Here is a 19,077-nt window from a genome sequence, read left to right as displayed (position 1 = left end):
CATAGATATCACAATGTGTCTGCTGGTGTTAGGATGGGCCACACTGACATTCCAGGCCTATTGTACCCAGTGTGCAAACAACAACTGGTTTAAATATGTTCTCTCAATGTTTCAAGGTTTATTACAAATGTCACAAAAAGATGTTAATATTTCACTTCTGTTCTTAGATTTTCATAGCAATAAAATACACTGAACATAATCTTCACAAAAGTTATTTACAAAAGTTTAAGCTATTGCCATTATGAATTACAATAACTTTTATTTAAGTATTAATTATTTAAAAAATTTAAAAGCCATTGTTATTTGTAATATCAATACATCAAAGTCACGTAAATAAAACACATATTGCATTACAAATGCTATAGGTGCCAAATTTGTGAAAGTTATAACTATTGGCATTGTAAATGACAAAGCTATTAATTTCGCTATTTCCAAAACCAACACATACATAAAAAATTTGTCATTTACAATACCAATAGCTCAATCTTTCCTAATGCGAGACCTATTGCATTGCAAATGCTTGTTTCCTAATTGATGTCCATATCTTATATTCCGGCAATCAACGTCTTGAACTTTGTTCTCTTAAAATAGCTGGGATCTGTATACTTCAAAAAGGCATTCTCTTCGTCCCCGCCAAGCAGGATCGAGTATATAGCGATAGAGCCTAGAGTATCCTCTAGTTCTGGCCTTCCTCCCCCTAAGAGCCCAGACATATACTGCAAAGCTGCTGCCCAGTAATACATTTTGAGATCAGGGACAGCCCAACCTACTCTGTCCCTAGGAAGTGCCATATATCGTAGAGCCCTTCTCGTATTGCCATGTGATATGAATCTGTTTATCTGTTCTAAGATAATGAACCATTTTGACTCTAATGTGAGTGGGATTGCCCTAAAGAGGTAAAGAAATGTTGGCAAGAGGATCATTTTGATGACATTAGTACGCCATACTATGGAAAGATGAAGATTTTGCAACCTATGCAGGTCTTTTTTTGCTTTATTAATTATAGGTTCTATGTTCCTGTGCACCACTCTATCCAGATCCGCAGAGATTTTGATCCCCAAATACACTCCACACTCCACTACCCGAAAATCGGAGCATACGCCTTCTCATTCTTAATTATCTGCGTCTTGGGTCCATTGAGGGCGTATCCAGAAACTTGACCAAGCCCCATGGCTTCCAACTCAACCTCCCTTATGGCCTCTGTGGGTGCTGGGGTGACAATTGCCACATCATAGGCATACGCCAAGCTTTTACACTCACCACAGATGGTCTTTATAGGAGGAATCCTCTTGTTCGCCTCTACCTTATGGAGTAAGGCGTCTATATACAGCTCATAAAAGCAGTGGCGAACAAGGGCAGCCCTGTCTTGTGCCCCGTTTAATCTCTAGGGGCATTGTATATTCAGCATTCACACGGACTCGCGCTGTGGGAGCTAAATATAACGCCTGAATAGCTTGGATATAGCCCTCTCCGATGCCGGACCATCTTAAAGTTGACCAAAGATAGTCCCAGGAGACCGGATCAAATGCTTTTTCAGCATCCAACAACATAACAGACATCTGCCTCACAACCCAGGAACCTCCATGGCATCAAATAAAGTAATGACTCTACGGATGTGTTGCGTCGTACCTCTTCCTGGAATAAATCCATGTTGAGCTGTACTAACCAGTGTATCTGTAACCTTTGATAACCTAACTGCCAAAGCTTTGGAAAAGATTTTTGCATCTAAGTTCTTCAGTGTTATTGGCCTGTAAAACCCCGGTTCTGTGGAAGGTTTCCCTTTTTTAAAAAAATAATTACAATACCTGCTCCCGCCTGTTTTGGGCACAGATATCCCTAACTTAGCCTGTTGCTTTTGTAGCGATCAGGTCCAAGGAGATTACATCGTGAAAGAGATTACATCGTGAAAAGTTTTATAAAGTTCAACCGTTATCTGGTCCGACCCTGCTGCCTTACCTGTTGGTAGGCTCGCCAAGGTGGCTAGAATCTCTTCCGACTCCAGGGGTGCGTCAAGAACTTCTCTGTTCTCCTGAGAGAGGCATGGGGCAGGAATATCACTTCGATATGATCGGATTTCCAAGGGATCTTGTGATTCTTCTTCATCATATAATGTCGCATAAAACTGTCTGAAAACAGTTCTGGCCCTCCTCCCCCTAAGAGCCCAGACATATACTGCAAAGCTGCTGCCCAGTAATACATTTTGAGATCAGGGACAGCCCAACCTACTCTGTCCCTAGGAAGTGCCATATATCGTAGAGCCCTTCTCGTATTGCCATGTGATATGAATCTGTTTATCTGTTCTAAGATAATGAACCATTTTGACTCTAATGTGAGTGGGATTGCCCTAAAGAGGTAAAGAAATGTTGGCAAGAGGATCATTTTGATGACATTAGTACGCCCTACTATGGAAAGATGAAGATTTTGCAACCTATGCAGGTCTTTTTTTGCTTTATTAATTATAGGTTCTATGTTCCTGTGTTTTAAAAAATAATTACAATACCTGCTCCCGCCTGGTTTGGGCACAGATATCCCTATCTTAGCCTGTTGCTTTGTAGCGATCGGGTCCAAGGAGATTACATCGTGAAAGAGATTACATCGTGAAAAGTTTTATAAAGTTCAACCGGTATCTGGTCCGACCCTGCTGCCTTACCTGTTGGTAGGCTCGCCAAGGTGGCTAGAATCTCTTCCGACTCCAGGGGTGCGTCAAGAACTTCTCTGTTCTCCTGAGAGAGGCACGGGGCAGGAATATCACTTAGATATGATTGGATTTCCAAGGGATCTTGCGATTCTACCTCACGGATTCCCAATACCCCCCCCCCCCCCCCCCGAGTCCGTAAACAGTCGCCCAGAGCCATCAATGATCCCTTTAACTTTGCTTACAGCTGCTTTTTGCCTTGCGCGAACTGCTAAAGTATGACCCACACGCTCGCTAAATTCGTAGCATTGTTCTTTTTTTGCTAAATATGTGGCAGCCACCTTACTGGATATATTCTCCTCTGCCTCAGCTTTTACCCTGGCCACCTTGATAAGTGCCTGATCTAAAGGTGCACCTACTGTTGAGAGCCCAGCCAGCTCCTCCTCAGCCTCCACCAGAGCCCTAGTCAACTCTACATCCCTTACTTGCTCCTGCCTTTATCTAAATAGACTAAAGCTTAATGTTTCACCGCAAATACCTGCCTTAAAGGCATCCCAGGTGACTCCTGGAGAGATACTACCCCTAATAATCTCCCAATAACCTTTGATCCAATCTTTCATATGTTGGACGTAGTTGCTATCCTTTAATAACCCCCGCTCCAACGTCCACGTGCGCTCCGGCCTGACTTTTCCTTGTGGCGTCTAGGGAAAAAACTAGAGGGTTATGATCGGAAATAATCCGAGGCAATTTTTCGATCTGGGAGTTTAACAACAGCCTGTTAGAAAGCAAGAAATAATCTAATCTAACACAGACCTTGTGGGAGACTGAGTAATAGGTGGTTCCAGAGTGGTGGGGCTTCAATTTTGTCCATACATCTACTAATGCATTATTTGTTGCTAGGCTTAGAATTGCGCGACACACTTTCTTCCGGCCCTGATATATCTCGGTTGAATCCAAACCCAAACCTACTACCCCATTAATATTCAAGTCCCCACAAAGAATCACATGTGGAGCCCCTGCTGCTAACTCTAAATCTAAAAAGGAAAATATTTCCGGGTCATCCACAGTTGATCTATAAATTGACCCCAAAGTAACCCAGTCCCCATTAATCATACATTCTATTCAAACCCACCTGCCCATTTGATCCTCGAGCTTTTTCCTGACTAGTACTTCTTTTAATCTAGACAGTATAGCCACCCCTCTAGTTTTAGCCCCCTGCATTGAGTAAGCTAGCAAATGATACCCCAGCTGTTCTAATAAGAACCCATTGGTTCCGTCAATGTGTGTTTCCTGTAAGCATACGAAATCCGCACTCATTGCTATCAGCACTGCTGATACTCGTTGCCTCTTAAGATGATCGTTCAAGCCACACACATTAATTGTAACTATTCGTGTACCCATTAAAATACATCTGGTGCCTGTCCTGATCAATTATCCAGCTAATCAATGATCAGATTTCTGCTATTGCCTTCTAGCCCTGCAGAATCTGATTCCTCCATCATTTTATTTTGTGTACTCCAGCATGTGCAATACCTGTAGCCCCTCAAATGCCCTACTGCGCTGTGCCCTGTGTCCTTACCTCATCCGCGCCCCCCCAATCCCCTCCCACCCCCCCTTACAGGCAAATAGGTCAGTCATGGCCTATGTGTAACAGCTATAAGCCCGTAGGAAGTCGTGAACCCCTCCCCCTCCTTTTATAATCCTCCCTAATGTCCCTGTGCTGTTGTAGCGCTCTCGCAATTATTACAATACTGAATCTAACACTACATCACTATGACATCCAGTGTGTGTGTGTATATATATATATATATATATATATATATATATATATATATATATATATGATGGGAATAACAAAAAAGCCTCACAACCCAGGTTCTGAAAGGCAGGAATCAATTGTCTTAACCCCCATCTCCTCTCCACAGTAGCATAGCAAAAGTCTGGGCGAGCAAAAAATGTTGTACCCTCAAATGAGCGTCTGTCCTCAGGTTTTGCCTTGTCCATATCCTCCTGTCTGAGAAGGTAGTTCCCCACATAGACAAGAATAGCTCTGGGCCTGTCGTTCTTGGATGCCACATAACCTTTCCTCTGGATCAGAGGGAACCGATGAGCCCGTTGCACCTCTGTCTCCCAGTTCCATTCTGACATTTCCTGGAAACCCCCCCTCAGCAAGGCGATGACAAATGCCTGGACATCCTGCCCCTCTGCCCTTTCCGCCACTCCCAGCTGTCTGATATTGTTCCGCCTTTGACGATTCTCGAAATCTTCGATTTTCCACTGCACATCCTCTGCCATTTTCTCTTGTGTTTCCTTAAATGCTTGCCATTTGATAACATCGTCCTCCAGTTTCCCCGTCCTTTCCTCCCACCTGTGTAACTCTACCTGCAATGTCCGCATATAGTTTGTTCATTTTCCTTAATGACCCTTGTATTTTTTTAGTTGCCTGCTTAGCCCTACGACTTTCCGACCTGGCCTCTCCCTGCATTTGTTTAAGGGTAGTATACAACAAATCAATGGTGGGTGGTACAGCTGAGATGTGGCAGAATAGTCCCAATCAAGTTTTTTAACTAACTCCGCCTGCGATGGACTCCCTGCCGACTTTGGTTTGGATCGGGTCTTCTGTTGCTTTGCCCTCTGAGTGGCTGATGCCCTCTGAACTGAAATACCATCTTCTGTAGAGAACTCCGAATCGAAGTCCCCCGTGAAGCTTTCTCCACTTGCTAGTGAAGACCCTGTGTCCTCATTAAGAGAGAAGAAGCGGTCATCGCTAGGATAGCCAGGTACTGAGTGAGGGAGAGCTATTTGCTGGAGCTGCTTAGGGGCAGCCAATCCTGCAGCTGCTAATGGCATCAGAATTGATTGTGACACCGCTGGTAAAGACTCACACCCACTGCCTATATTACTTTTTATTCCTTTATCTACACATATCCCCAGGGTAACTATTTCAAGTCCAGCCTGAGTGTCTTGTATAACAGCCCCCCAAAGTGAATGCCCGAGCCAGAATCAGCTACTGCTCGCACCACAACGTGCACCCGCTCCTGCGCTTCTGGCTCTGCTGTAGATGCTGGCTCAGATACCTGTAATCCTGTGTCACCCTCTGCCTCCGTGTCAATCTCGAGGTGAGCAGTCCCCTCATACTGGCCATCCGCCCGACAATCCGTCATTACTTGCATATGATCCTCCAGCTCTGCTTCAGATGCCTGTGAGAGCTGCTCATCCAGCTGTCATCCGCCTTCTCATCGCTTGGCTTACTCTGTCTTTCTGCCGGCCCAGGAACGTGTTGGGTCTGTATCTCGTCCGGGGATAGAATGTATCCATCATCGCCCGCTTCAAGGCCTCCTGGAGCATCCTTGACAGGGAACGACTTGTGCAAGGTAGGCTGCGGAAGTGCACTCTCTTTGATTCTTGCGCCTGCGATGTGCCGATTCTTGGTGCCTTTCCTAACAGCGGCGACAGCAATCTCCTTCTCTCCAGTACTGTGATCGCGTAGATCCTCTGCGACCTCTATATCCTTGGCAGCAGCTTTCTTGCCTGCGCCGTGCCTCGCTGGCTAGGGGCCGGTGGCGGCTCCTTACAAGTCGAGGATTCCTTCTGGCCTTTCGCCTTAGTTCCTCTCTGCGCCATTCTAGTCACTAAGCTCCGTAGCTTCTGACGGAATTGAGCCTTCAGCGACTTTGCCACAGAGAAAATAACTTGCTGAGGAGATTTTTTGAGTTGACTCTCAGCCCCCAATGGCCAGTTCAGTAAGCGCACCAGCCAGTAAGGAACGCTCAGTATGCTTCAGCATTGTTGTGTCATCAGGAGGGGAGGGGAGAGGATTGCGACTACTCCCTACGGCCGGTCAGCGGCCATCTTGCCTCCATCAGCAGCCCGAAAAAGTTGGAGATCTGTCGGCGCCAGGACTAATCTGAAATACAGCTTACTGACCTTCTATAACTTACTTGATCAGATATTTTTACAATGAGAATATCGAAAAATATTCTCAATGTAAAAATATCTGATCAAGTAAGTTATAAAGGTCAGTAAGCTGTATTTCAGATTAGTCCTGGCGCTGACAGATCTCCAACTCCTCTTCTCTGAAAATATGACACTGTAGTACAATATACACAGTGTCACTGATGCCAGACAAAAGGAAAATTAAAGTCAAGAACACAAAACTAGATCAATGACGCAATGTTTTCCAGCGGTGAATATGTTCAAAGCTTCTTTTCTCCGGGACTTCGAAATCTTTCGTCTTCGCGCTGACGGGTCAATAACGCCTCTGAGAGCATATATAGCGCAAATATTACAATATACATACTCTCACTATATGATCCCAGGCCTGGGTGACTGTCTTTCTTGTATCTATCTGGATCCATCTGTAGATCTTGCGGAGCATGTGGCGGGTGTTCGAGCAAGTCAACGCCGTCTCATCCTCCTGCTTCGTCAATGAGCGAGTCGAGGATGATTCCCAGGTTGCGTGCGTGGTCGGTGGGGGTCGGGGCTGCCACCAGGAGTTGTCCCAGGCTGACAGGTTGGAGCCGAGGATGAGGACCTCCGTCTTGTCCGAGTTCGGCTTCAGACGGCTGATCTTCATCCAGTCGGCGACGGCCTTCATTCTTTCATTGAGGTTGGCTTTGGCGGTGATGGGGTCCTTGGTGCGGGAGGGGATCAGTTGAGTGTCGTCGGCGAAGGAGATTATGTTGAGGTCGTGCTGTCGGGCGACGTGTGCAAGCAGGGCCATGAAAATGTTGAACAGTGTTGGACTGAGGGAGGATCCTTTGGCACGGCACAGATGATCTTGGAGGCCGGAGGCGGACGCTCTGGGTTCTGTCGGAGGGGAAGGAGGTGGTCCATTCCAGAGCCTTGTCTCGGATCCCTGCAGTGTGAAGGCGTGCACTATGGCAGACGGTGTCGAAGGCGGCGGAGAGGTCTAGGAGGACGAGTGCTGCAGTCTCCCCGTTGTCTAGCAGGGTCCTGATGTCGTCGGTGGCGGCAATGAGGGCGGTCTCGGTGCTGTGGTTGCTGCGGAACCCTGACTGGGAAGGGTCCAGGATTCTGTTCGCTTCGAGGTATCTGGTTAGCTGTCTGTTAACGATTTTCTTGATGACCTTTGCCGGGAAGGGGAGCAGAGAGATGGGTCGGAAGTTCTTGAGGTCTTTTGAGTAGGGCGTTGATCTCTGATTGTTTCCATCTCTCTGGGAAGTTCGCTGTCTCAAGGGAGAGATTGATGATGTTGCGTAGGTGGGGTGCGATGGAGCTGCTTGCTTTGTTGAAGACTTGGTGTGGGAATGGGTCTGACGGAGAGCCGGAGTGGATTGTGCTCATGGTTTGATGGGGTCATCGACGCTCACGCTGGTCCAGGCTAGCAAGGGGACGTGGTCAATGGTGTGCGGAGGGTCTGTTGTGTTGCTGTCTGTTGGGGCTGTCTGGGTGTTGAAACTGTCGAGGATGTCTGCTATCTTGCTGTGGAAGAAGGTGGCGAGGGAGTCGCACAGGGCTTGCGACGGCATGATGTCGTTGGTGTTGGAACTGGGGTTGGAGAGTTACTTCACGATGTTGAAGAGCTCCTTGCTGTCGTGTGCGTTGTTGTCGAGGCGGTCTTTGAAAGAGGTCTTCTTGCCAGCCCTTATGTGGTGGTGGTGGTTGTTGACGTCGTCCTTGTGTGCTGCGTGACTGTCCGGAGTTTGTTCACTGTGCCATTTCTTCTCTAGTTTCCGGCAGGCTTGCTTGGAATCAAGGAGTTCTGCGGTGAACCAGCTGGCCCTCTTGCTGGTCTCTGTTAGGGGGTTTCTTCAGCGGGGTTAGGATGTTAGTGCAGTCCTCGATCCAGCGTCTGAGGTTGTGGGCAGTGATGTCGGTGTTGGAGGGTTCAGTGGGTGGGCTGAGAGCGAGGTTTGCATGTAGTTGGTCTTCGGTGATTTTGCTCCAGCGGCGGCGGGGGATCTGTCGGATGCGTGGTGTGTGGTGGGTTTCTGGAAGGTGAAGTGGATGCAGCGGTGGTCGGTCCAGAGGAGTTTAGTGGTGTGGCTGACGGAGACGTGCGGGCTTGAGGAGAGACTGGGTCGAGCGTGTGGCCGGCGGAGTGTGTGGGCGTTGTGACGAGTTGTCTCAGTCAGAGGTTGGTGAGGTTATCGATCAAGGTTGTGGAGTTGTTGTCGTTGTTGTTCTCAGGGTGAAAGTTCAGGTCTCCGAGGAGGATGTAGTCGGTGGAGGTCAGGGCGTGCGTGCTGATGAAGTCGGCGATGGAGTCGCTGAACTGGGGGTGGGGTCTGGGGGGTCGGTAGACGAGGGTGCCTCAGAGGGTGGAGTTGGGATCTGTGTGGATCTGGAAATGCATATGTTCAGCGGTGCTGAGCGCGCCGTTGGTGCTAGTCGAGACCCTTATGCGGTTCTTGCGGACGATGGCAATTCCTCCTCCGACTCCCTTGGTGCGGTCTCTGCGGGTGATCTTGTAGCCGTCTGGGATAGTTATGGCGATGTCTGGTGCGGAGGAGTTGTTCAACCAGGTCTCTGTCAGAAAGGCGACGTCCGGGGAGATTGTGTTGAGCAGGTCCCAGAGCTCGACGCCGTGTTTGCGTGCGGAGCGGGTGTTCACAATGTACATAGTCACAATCTATGACCTCAAAGGAGCCAGAAAAGGAACAGTGTTTCCTCTCTTCTGGGTGTTTCTGAATACAAGCTGCTGACGTTCCATATAAATGGCAAAAACAACCAATAACACTTTTTTCTAAATACAAATCTTTCAATATTCATAAATAGCTACGTATTATAAATATCTACTATGCTATAATCAAACACCTTACAACTCTATAATATGTTTTGTTGTCGCAAAAGAAGAATCCGATGCTAGAAAACAAAAGTAATCGATCAATGGGTGTGGTTTATATACTTTTAGGTTATTGAGTAGTCTATGGAATGAACATTCAGCTCCGCCCATTTAGATGTCACGTTTTACAGTTGACACGTGCTCACGTTTTCACTGTTTAACTTGTGCACGTGTTTGGAAAAGTTGCAAAATGTGAAGCGGTAAAGGTTTCGATTTCGATCCTCACACGTATAAGCAGCATAATATGTACATACGTTGGAGAGCTTCAAAACGGAACCCGGCAAACCGTGTTATTTCCTTTCTCGTGAATAAAAACATCTAATAATTGCCGTAATTCTAAATAGAAGAAATAAAAAGTATCGTTCAGAATAGCAGAAAAAAAATATGTGGTAATATTTCTTATCACTATGGTTTTAAATAAAAAAAATGCTAGCATTTGTAAATCATACAGCTACGTCCAAAGAGGTGTCCCGGCGCTGGGGGGTGTCGGGAAGATTAAGCAAGGTATTGCTCACAGTGACATAGTGGTGGGCTGACATGCGGCGGGAATCAAACTGTGTACACTGTTGTTCGAAGTCTGGTATCATAGCTGCTGCGTCACACTTTTCCCACACTTGCATTTTAATTAGTGATAATTAAGTTTTAATCATCGTTAAATTATAACAGACTACTGTTACAGTTAGTTTCTCACTACAAAAAGTATGCAAGTCTTTTTAAAATTTACTTAAAAAGAATATAGGTTTCAGGGACATAGTAGTAAAAATTAGCGTTTAAAAAACCTTTGAAATTCACTAAAATACAATAGGTTTCAGAGACATTATAGTTAATTGGACATTTCTCTGATACAAAACCAAAGACATTCGCCCGTGTTAGTTAGTGGAGCTAATTTTAACTTGCTCCCCCGCAATGCACTGCTGATGACGTCACATATTCCATCACTCATGACAAGCTCAGTGACTTCACTGATGACATCACTGATAACATCTCAAATAACATCACTGATGACATCATTCATGTGATCATATGATGCAGTTCTTCAAAACCAAATAACACCTTTCATACACCCACTCACAAGTACAAACACCTATATAGAAACCATGCTCATACCAATAGCAGTTACTGCATAGCTGTTTACTGATCATCTGATGCAGCTCTTCACAACCAAAAAATACCTTTCATACACTCACTTAAAAGTTCATACCACTAATATGGAAACCATGGTCATTCCAATAGCAGTTACTACATAGCTGCTTACTGATTTATAGATCTACATACACATCCGCCCACAAATTCATACAGTGTGTTGTCCACAGTCATTCATAAATACAGCCACTAATATATCCACTCATACACATATATAAATACTTACACACTGCTACTTACCCTAACAGTTAATCTAAAACATAGCGAGGAACCCAAAAAATTCTTTCCATTGCCATTTACTTTTTTTACACAGTTATACGCACAGCACATCAGTTATTCATACACATATGTACTGTGTTTAACAATTAGTGACAAAACCACATACTTATCCATGGACCCACTGTCACAATCACTTGCTGTCACATGTACTCACTTATATACTCTAAATCTATAAAATACAGCCTTTTACATTTGTAATTACTTACACATATATCAGGAACACATTGTTGCATTTACCAACAAAGCTATACATACATTCAGTCACCATACAGTCCTTATTTAGCTCATACTCATAAATGCGTACATGCACAGATTTATTCAGTCACTCATCCATGCAGTCACACACCCACCCACGCATACAGACACTGTAGCACATAAACAGATTCTAACGCAACAAATCACTCTTGACTATACATTCGCATATAAACATAAAATATTCTTAAACTTTTTAGAAACACAGTCTGTTGTTGATGTCATCAGTGATGTCATTTGAGTTGTTATCCGTGAAGTAATATGACTTCAACAGCAGTGCAAAAAATAATACTAATGACAAATAGCAAAATAGAAATTCCATATTTAAAAAAACAATAGAAATTCACTGATAAAAACATAGGTTTCAGGCACGTTATAGTTAGAAATAAGCATTTAAAAAACCTTAGAAATTCACTGAAAAACCATAGGTTTCAGGGACATTATAGTTAGTTGGACATTTCTTTCGTACAAACCCATAGAAATTCCCCTGTTATAGTTAGTTCAGCTAACTGTAACTCTTGCACCCACAATGCACTGCTGATGACTTCACATATTACATCAATCATGACCTGGTCAGTGACATCACTGATGACATCTCAAATATCATCACTGATGACATCATCCACGTAAAAATCTGATGCACCTCCTGACACTCTAATATAACCTTTAAGACACCCACTGTAAACAAACAGACTCCCATTTTCAAAAACATAGACACACCAATACCAGTTACTACATACGCACTCATTGAGTCCTAGGTCAACACACATCCATTCATTAACCTATACAGTCACTCATACATGCACTCACTCATCAATACAACACTACCTTATGCACTCAAACACCTATACAGACACTCAGACACCACCACTCATCCAGAGTTACTCACACATGTAGTCCGTCATGCAAAGTATCAATCACACTCCCATTTACTCACCTATACAGTTATACACACACCACATAACTTATTCAAACAGAAATAAACGCATACTTACACTCTTATACAATCACTGACTCAAGTACACACTCATCCATACAGCCACTCTCACAATAAGGGACTCTCAGGTATAGTCATTTATATACTTCAACTCTCACACGCACTGCCTTTTACATATGTAGTTACTTAGACATGTACCATTGAGACATCCATTTACTCACCCATACACCCACACAGCTGTTTCTACATGCACTCTTGAACCCATACACAGAGTGAATCAACCATTCAAACATCTATGCACAGTTACACACCTTCTACCCACCCACACACTCAGGCACCCATACAAATACTCAGGCAACCAATCAATAACCCATATAGTCACTCATGTAGCTACTGACCAACCCATGCAGCAGCTTATACAACAGACAGACTGATACAGACATTCACACAGTTTAGTCACTAACCAATGCATTCAGTAAGACGCATCTAATCACTCACTTAAACAGTTAGTCATGCACCTACTAAACCCTCCATCCAGACACTTCTACACCCACTCATTCTTCAATACACCTTGGTGTGTGTGTGTGTGTGTGTGTGTGTGTATATATGTATATATATATATATATATATATATATATATATATATATATATATATATATATATATATATATATATATATATAATATATATCCCAGAAGAAACGGCGTACCGACGAGCACTCAGTGAAATCAGTCACAGGAGTCAAGGGTTTATTAATTCATAAACCTTGTGACGCGTTTCGCGCTTAGGAAGCGCTTGTTCACACAAAGTATGCAACGTTACAATCCTGCTTTATGAACACCGACACTTCCGTGTCATGGACATCAACAAAGGACTGAAAGTGTCCGCCATATTGTAATGGTCAAATCGTTCACAGAGTTCATGTATCCTGTTACACATGAATAAAGTAACTGTGAGCATAAGGGTCTAAACAGAAAAGCAATATGATAATGCGCTGGTTAGTGCGCTAAGGACAAATCATATTAAAACAAAGGTGAAGTGAATATCGATCATCTTTGCACATTTGATATATTTCATATAAAACAGAGATTAGATCCTGGCTTGTCAGTGCAGGTAAAAGTTCCGACTATGTAAGTTGTATTCACTACAAAAGCGCAAAACAATTTATACAAGCATGATAATATATGTAAAGCGCTGGTTAGTGCGCTCTGAGACAACGTGCATAAAGTGCCATCCAAGCTGCTGAAGTCTAGATCGGTAAACTGATTGATATTGCATATACTTGAAAGTACTAATACAGTCCATTAAGAGATGTCCAAGGTCCATATGCATAAAAGCAAGTTACAATCCCTTCCGTGAGTTGAGTGAAAAACCTGTATCACCTGTACAAATATCCATTAACCTCGCACGTGTAGTGAAAAAGTATATATCATAAAAACTAAAATAAATTTACATGCATGGATGAAAAAAGGGGAAGAAGAAGAGGAAGAATCATGGAGCAAGGGAGGGGCACCTCGATTCACAGGCCTGTGATGGTGGCCCTCACCTTCATCCTGTGTGGTAAAAAGAGACATAAATAGCATTACCTGTACAGTTGATCATCTATTACAGTGACATAGTAAATCATTTAGTATAAGTGTCTACTCATCTCCTCGTCCATATTATGGCCTTTAGGAGACCTTGTACATAAATTAATAATGTATTTAGACTCCCTCTGTCTTAAACGTAGCTCTCTATTGCCACCTCTAGGACCCAGGTTCACCTGTTCCACAATAAAATAGGATAATTTGGTGGCGTCAGAGAAATGACCGGCTTCAAAATGCCGGGCCACCGGGTATGGTTTGTCATTTTTTGTGATGGCTCGTAGGTGTTCTAATATTCTTTTCTTGGCCATATGTTTCGTACTCCCTACATAAAGGAGGTTGCATGGGCAGACGAGAACATAGATCACATAGGTAGTCGTACATGTCAGGAATTGCTTAATTTGTATAGTTTTGCAAGAGCTGGGACACCAGTATTCTTTCTTCATTTGGCTGTTATTACAGGCCCTACAATGGCCGCATGGGTAGAATCCACAGAGATCTAGACCTCTCTTGTTCTTTGGGTCACTAATTTCATCGTGTACCAGGAGATCTCTGAGTGTTTGGCCTCGTCTGTATGTTATACTAGGTCTGGCTGGTAAACAAGCCACCTCTTAAAGCGTTCAGATTGTTAAATATATATATATCAAACTCCCAGAGACCAGGAAAAAAAGGGTCGCACTCACCAAAGGATTAAGTTTCATCAAGGTTGCTTTTAATTCTTAATTTTGTATTTTCATCGGTTCACTCGGCAAGACAAACAAAAAGCTGACGCGTTTCGCAGCAGCCGCTGCTTTATCACGGTAACTTACAAACAATGAGTTTCTACTGGTTTACATACGTTTGAAAAGGTCATTACATAATTTCCTGTAACATTTTGGTCGATACAAACCCATAAGCTTTATGGGAAATGTAGTTTATATGTTTTAACCGATCTAAATAACGTGCAAATTTACAAAACCATCGTGGGTGATCTGTCAGTTAAAGGTTTCCCGTTTTTATAAAACACAGTGCTGTTAACCCCGTTTGTTGTTGGTGTAATATCAAATATACCAACATTTGTCCTCTTTTATGTGCACAGATTTTTGAACATTTAATCAATTCTGTTTGCTGTTGCATAATAGTCCTATCTTTATTAGCTATAAGTGCACATAAAGTTCCTCCGACTGGTTTAAACCAAAAGGGGTAATTGTCCTGAATTTTAAGATATGTCGAGATTCCTTCTGACGAAGCAATTTCTCCAAATTTCCTCCACGTTTATTGTCTGTGACTTGGTCAATGCCATAAAATTTCAGAGTTTTCCAATCCCCATTATGGACCAATTCCATGTGTCTGGCTATGGCATTGTTTTTATCCTTATGTGTGGTGGCACAAGTGTGTTCCAAAATTCTCTTTTTTAATTCACATGTCGTGCTCCCTATGTATTTTAGTCTGCACGGGCATTCTACAATGTACACCACATATCTGCTTTGCAGCTGATCAAATTTGGAATTTTCCACATCTTTTTGTTGGCCATTTGGATTTCCAAAGTTGGTTTGGCTATTAGACAGACCTTGCAATTGTAGCATTTGATAAAGCCTTTAGTTTGTAGCCAGTCTTTGCTTTTGTTTTGAGTGTCAAGATGACTGTGCACTAGGTGATCTTTGAGATTCCTTGCTCTGCGGTATGTTACTATGGGGTGATCCACTATCATTTTTCCAATGGTGCCATCTAACTTTAGAATTTTCCAATTCTTTTTGAGAATCGAATTTACCATTTTGGAGTTCTGGGTATAGTCCGTTATGAATCTTATCTCTGTTGTTTTTTTTTCTAGTTAGTTTTGATTTTCAAACAATCACTTCGTGTTTTTTCATTTGCCTTTTTCCAACAACTGTTCCTCACTGCAGATTCTGCAAATATATATATATATATATTTATTTAAACTTTAAAGAAAAACACAGTCACTGGATGATATCATCAGTGATGTCATCAGTGATGTAGTTTGAGATGTCACTGACCATGTCATGGTTGATGTAATATGTGACTGCATCAGCAGTGCATTGCGGGTGTGCAAGTTATAATTAGCTGAACTAACTATAACAGAGGAATTTCTATGGTTTTGTATGAGAGAAATGTCCAACTAACTATAATGTCCTTGAAATCTATGTTTTTTTCAGTGAAAGAAAAGAAAAATATAGAGATAGAGATATATATAGATATGGATATGTAGATATATATTTATATATTAATAATTATATCGTATAGTTCGGAAAACTGTGAGACCAAAGTGCTCCTTGGTGGGACAAATGCAAGAATATTGAGAAAAACTATGCATTCAAGAGCTGATACCTGCTATAAACAGCAAAGCCATCCAGCACGAGCAATGGGCTGAATCATAGCTCACTCTAAGTACATTATGTGTTGGGTCGCTCCAGCAGAGAACTAAAGCTGTTTGTAGTCGAGGGGAAAATATAAAGGAGGGTCTGTGGTTTGAGAGGTGATGGGGCGAAGGGGCTAAGGAAGATCACCCCTTTCCTCTGCTTGAACAGGTGTTATGCCCTTTAACCTTCTGACTCCGGCTGTGTCTCAGTGGCTTAACGGATCAGATGTATCCAGACTTATCTTCTGCTTGTGGTTATCTTTTCAAATTTTGTATTCACAAGCACCGTGATGGTCCATGCATGTCTGGAGAGAATGGTCAGTAAAAGCAGTCCTTTCTTTTCCTGAAAAGTGTTTTATTCTTCACGAATGCCATTGTAGTTCTGTGTTTTTAAATTCAATTTATCCCCAAAAAAGCGGCCACTGTAGTTTTCCATTAATTGTTAAGCATGGATTTGCAAAACATCCAATCCGTATGCTGTGTTTACAACAGTGTGTGGACACATATTAATGAATAATCAAAAATGTATAGCTTCTTGTAACTTTTGCCCTCCTTACCACTCTTGTAACATCACTACATGTTTACATAAAGGTGTTAAATATGTACCCCATTAAAAGCACAAAGTAATTCCAAAATTTGCTTTTTAATTTGTAACCAGTCAAGATCGTTTAAGAAATATTTGTTAAATTGTTGTCTTATTTTCTTAGTGGCTCTCCACCAACGTGTTGCAGAATTGGAAGAAAAAAATGCAGAGTTTCAAACTGTAAAGCAGCAGCTAGAGCAAGAGTTTAATCAGAGGAGGGCAAAATTTAAAGAATTGTACTTGGCAAAGGAAGGTAGGTTAACCATGTTCACTTCTTACAATTTTATTTTGGCTACATATTATTGTGGGATGTTGCAGTAATATGTCCAGAAAATTTACGTTTTCAGCTAGAATTGATTATATTAAAACATTATTCAGGATGTTATAAGATGTTGAACCGAATTATGTTTTCTTTGGATTATTGGTTATCGGTTGCAGGGTAAATCTTTCACGCATTATGAGTTTAGTACATAGGCTAAAATCAGCCAGTTAACGATTGCAGTATTGCCTATTGTTTAATGCCTATACGTTATTTTTAAGGCACAGTAAATATTTCCGTAAAACAACCTTAAAATGTGCATGTTGTTCTCCTTTGCGTATATTTTGGGATATATTGCAGTGCTCCCATGTTTCATATTTAGAAAGCACGTGTTTGTTTCCTAGTCACAATGCCAGGACGTTTTCGGTGAATTGGTAGTTATCTAGCATTTAGTTAAACATGTTTTTCAGTTTGCTGTCTGGCTCCCTTGAGGCAATGTCTCATAAGTGAAGCCGTGCACATATTTTATATTTGTGGGTTTAAATAATATTTTCCGAAACTGATAGACCTATTTGCTTCCGTGTTTTTCACAAGAAAAATGACTATAATCATCTTTACATGCCATCACTTTGGAACATGTTCTTATGTAAGCAGTTGTCATTTTCCATTTGGGATCATCCTAACATTCAAAGTATTTGTTTAATAGCCTATAATTGTGTAGCAAACACAGTATGTGGTTGGATGACAAAAGCAAGCTGTTCTTTAAAAAACTGTTTGTACAGTGAAGTATTCAAAACGGGCATTAAAAATGAGTGATCAGAGTTGATTGGAGTGATAAAGGAATATAGACACACACTACAGGAAGTGCTCTTAATATGAGTAGACTAAAGCTAATATCAAATACTGAATGGTGCAAAACACTGTAGATAACCAGTCCCTAAAGTCTTAAAAAGAGGAGCACTGATGTACCCCTCTACGCAATTTGTATGACGCTTTTTGCACATCAGTTTAAAAAGTTCATTGTTTTCACGCGGTTGCTTCTAACTTTTCTTCAATCTATAAAGCTCAGTCCAAATCAGTTTTTGGTAGTTGCTTGAATATGTTCTTCCAGCTGCCACATGCTTCTTCAGTCATGTTGGCAAACCGTGCCTTAATCGGGACTTTATTCAGTATTGTGTGCCCGTAGTCTGAGACGTGCGTAGCAGTCAACGTAAAAGGCTTTCTCTTAAGTATCCTGCCATCTTGCGATGTACGATCCTAAACCCATACCCATGTGCCAGTTTGTAATAGTGTCCTTGACAAGACTGCTATTACATATGTGCTGCCACAACTGCAGACTATTTGATTACTAGTCCTTAAATTCTCAACAGAAACATATTGTTACAATATAGTTTTACTACTTGGGATACAAGTCTACTGAGGATCATACATCACAAGGTACTGGGTTACTTCCAAAAGTACATGTCTGTTACTTAAAACAGCTGCCAGGCACATCTCAGATTATGGATACTTGAGTGCCTGAATTAGCCACTCAATTTACGAAACACTTGTTGGCCAGAATAACGCTGTTGGGATGGAAATTCTTTTGCATGACTCCGGAGAGTATGCTTCCTGACTCTGTAATGCTTTCCTGGCAATTCACTAGAAAGTTGCTGTAGGTGTTTTTCTCTCATTTTTTTTTTTTTTTTTTAACCTCCGTGATTAGGAATTATGCATGCGTACATGCAGGTCTCCCTTTACATGGACTGGGACTCTAGAATTTAACTTTTTACTGATAGCCGCTCCTGCCCTCTTTGCCAATACTATGGAAGACTGTTAGTGGTGGCATCAATCATTTATAGTGATGGGTGCCTGCACCCTTTGAGACTGGTTGGTTACCACATCCTTAATGATACATTATGTGTAGCCTCCCATACCTGTTTTTTTCACATCTGTCATGTCTGAGCAATGCTGTTGAAAGCATGAGTCTTTACTGAATAGGGACAGATTTTTGAGCCTCTGTGTTTGTTAGTGAATTCTGTTGACTTTTTAGCTCCGGAATATCCTTGTAGAAGCTTGATGGTTAGGAAAAGGAACAATGCTCATCTGTGTTTAGCTCAGACTTGCCTTCTGCTGGGTGATGATCATTGCTTCCTAGCCTGGAGTTAGTTACTATTGCTCCCTGGGGATAGCACAGACTCAAGAGGATGATGGCAGGGTCTCCCCTATGTAGTATTCATGCAGGAAATATGCCTCTAGAAT

The 19,077-nt window shown here is 42.4% G+C and overlaps 1 protein-coding gene across 1 annotated transcript in view; it reads left to right on the top strand.

Moving 5' to 3' along the window:
• The window catches only part of RABEP1 (rabaptin, RAB GTPase binding effector protein 1), an 899,286-nt gene that overhangs the window by 83,234 nt on the left and 796,975 nt on the right, over positions 1-19,077 (top strand). The window contains exon 2 of the mRNA XM_086954813.1: positions 16,702-16,830. Within this exon, the coding sequence (XP_086810939.1) occupies positions 16,702-16,830 (129 nt within the window). The remainder of the gene's footprint in view (positions 1-16,701; positions 16,831-19,077) is intronic.

The sequence above is a fragment of the Lissotriton vulgaris genome, chromosome 2_1 (genome assembly GCF_964263255.1).
Source record: "Lissotriton vulgaris chromosome 2_1, aLisVul1.2, whole genome shotgun sequence".
Classification (NCBI taxonomy): Eukaryota; Metazoa; Chordata; class Amphibia; order Caudata; family Salamandridae; genus Lissotriton; species Lissotriton vulgaris.
Note: the sequence above shows the minus strand (reverse complement) of the source record. Positions and strands in the feature narration are given on the sequence as shown.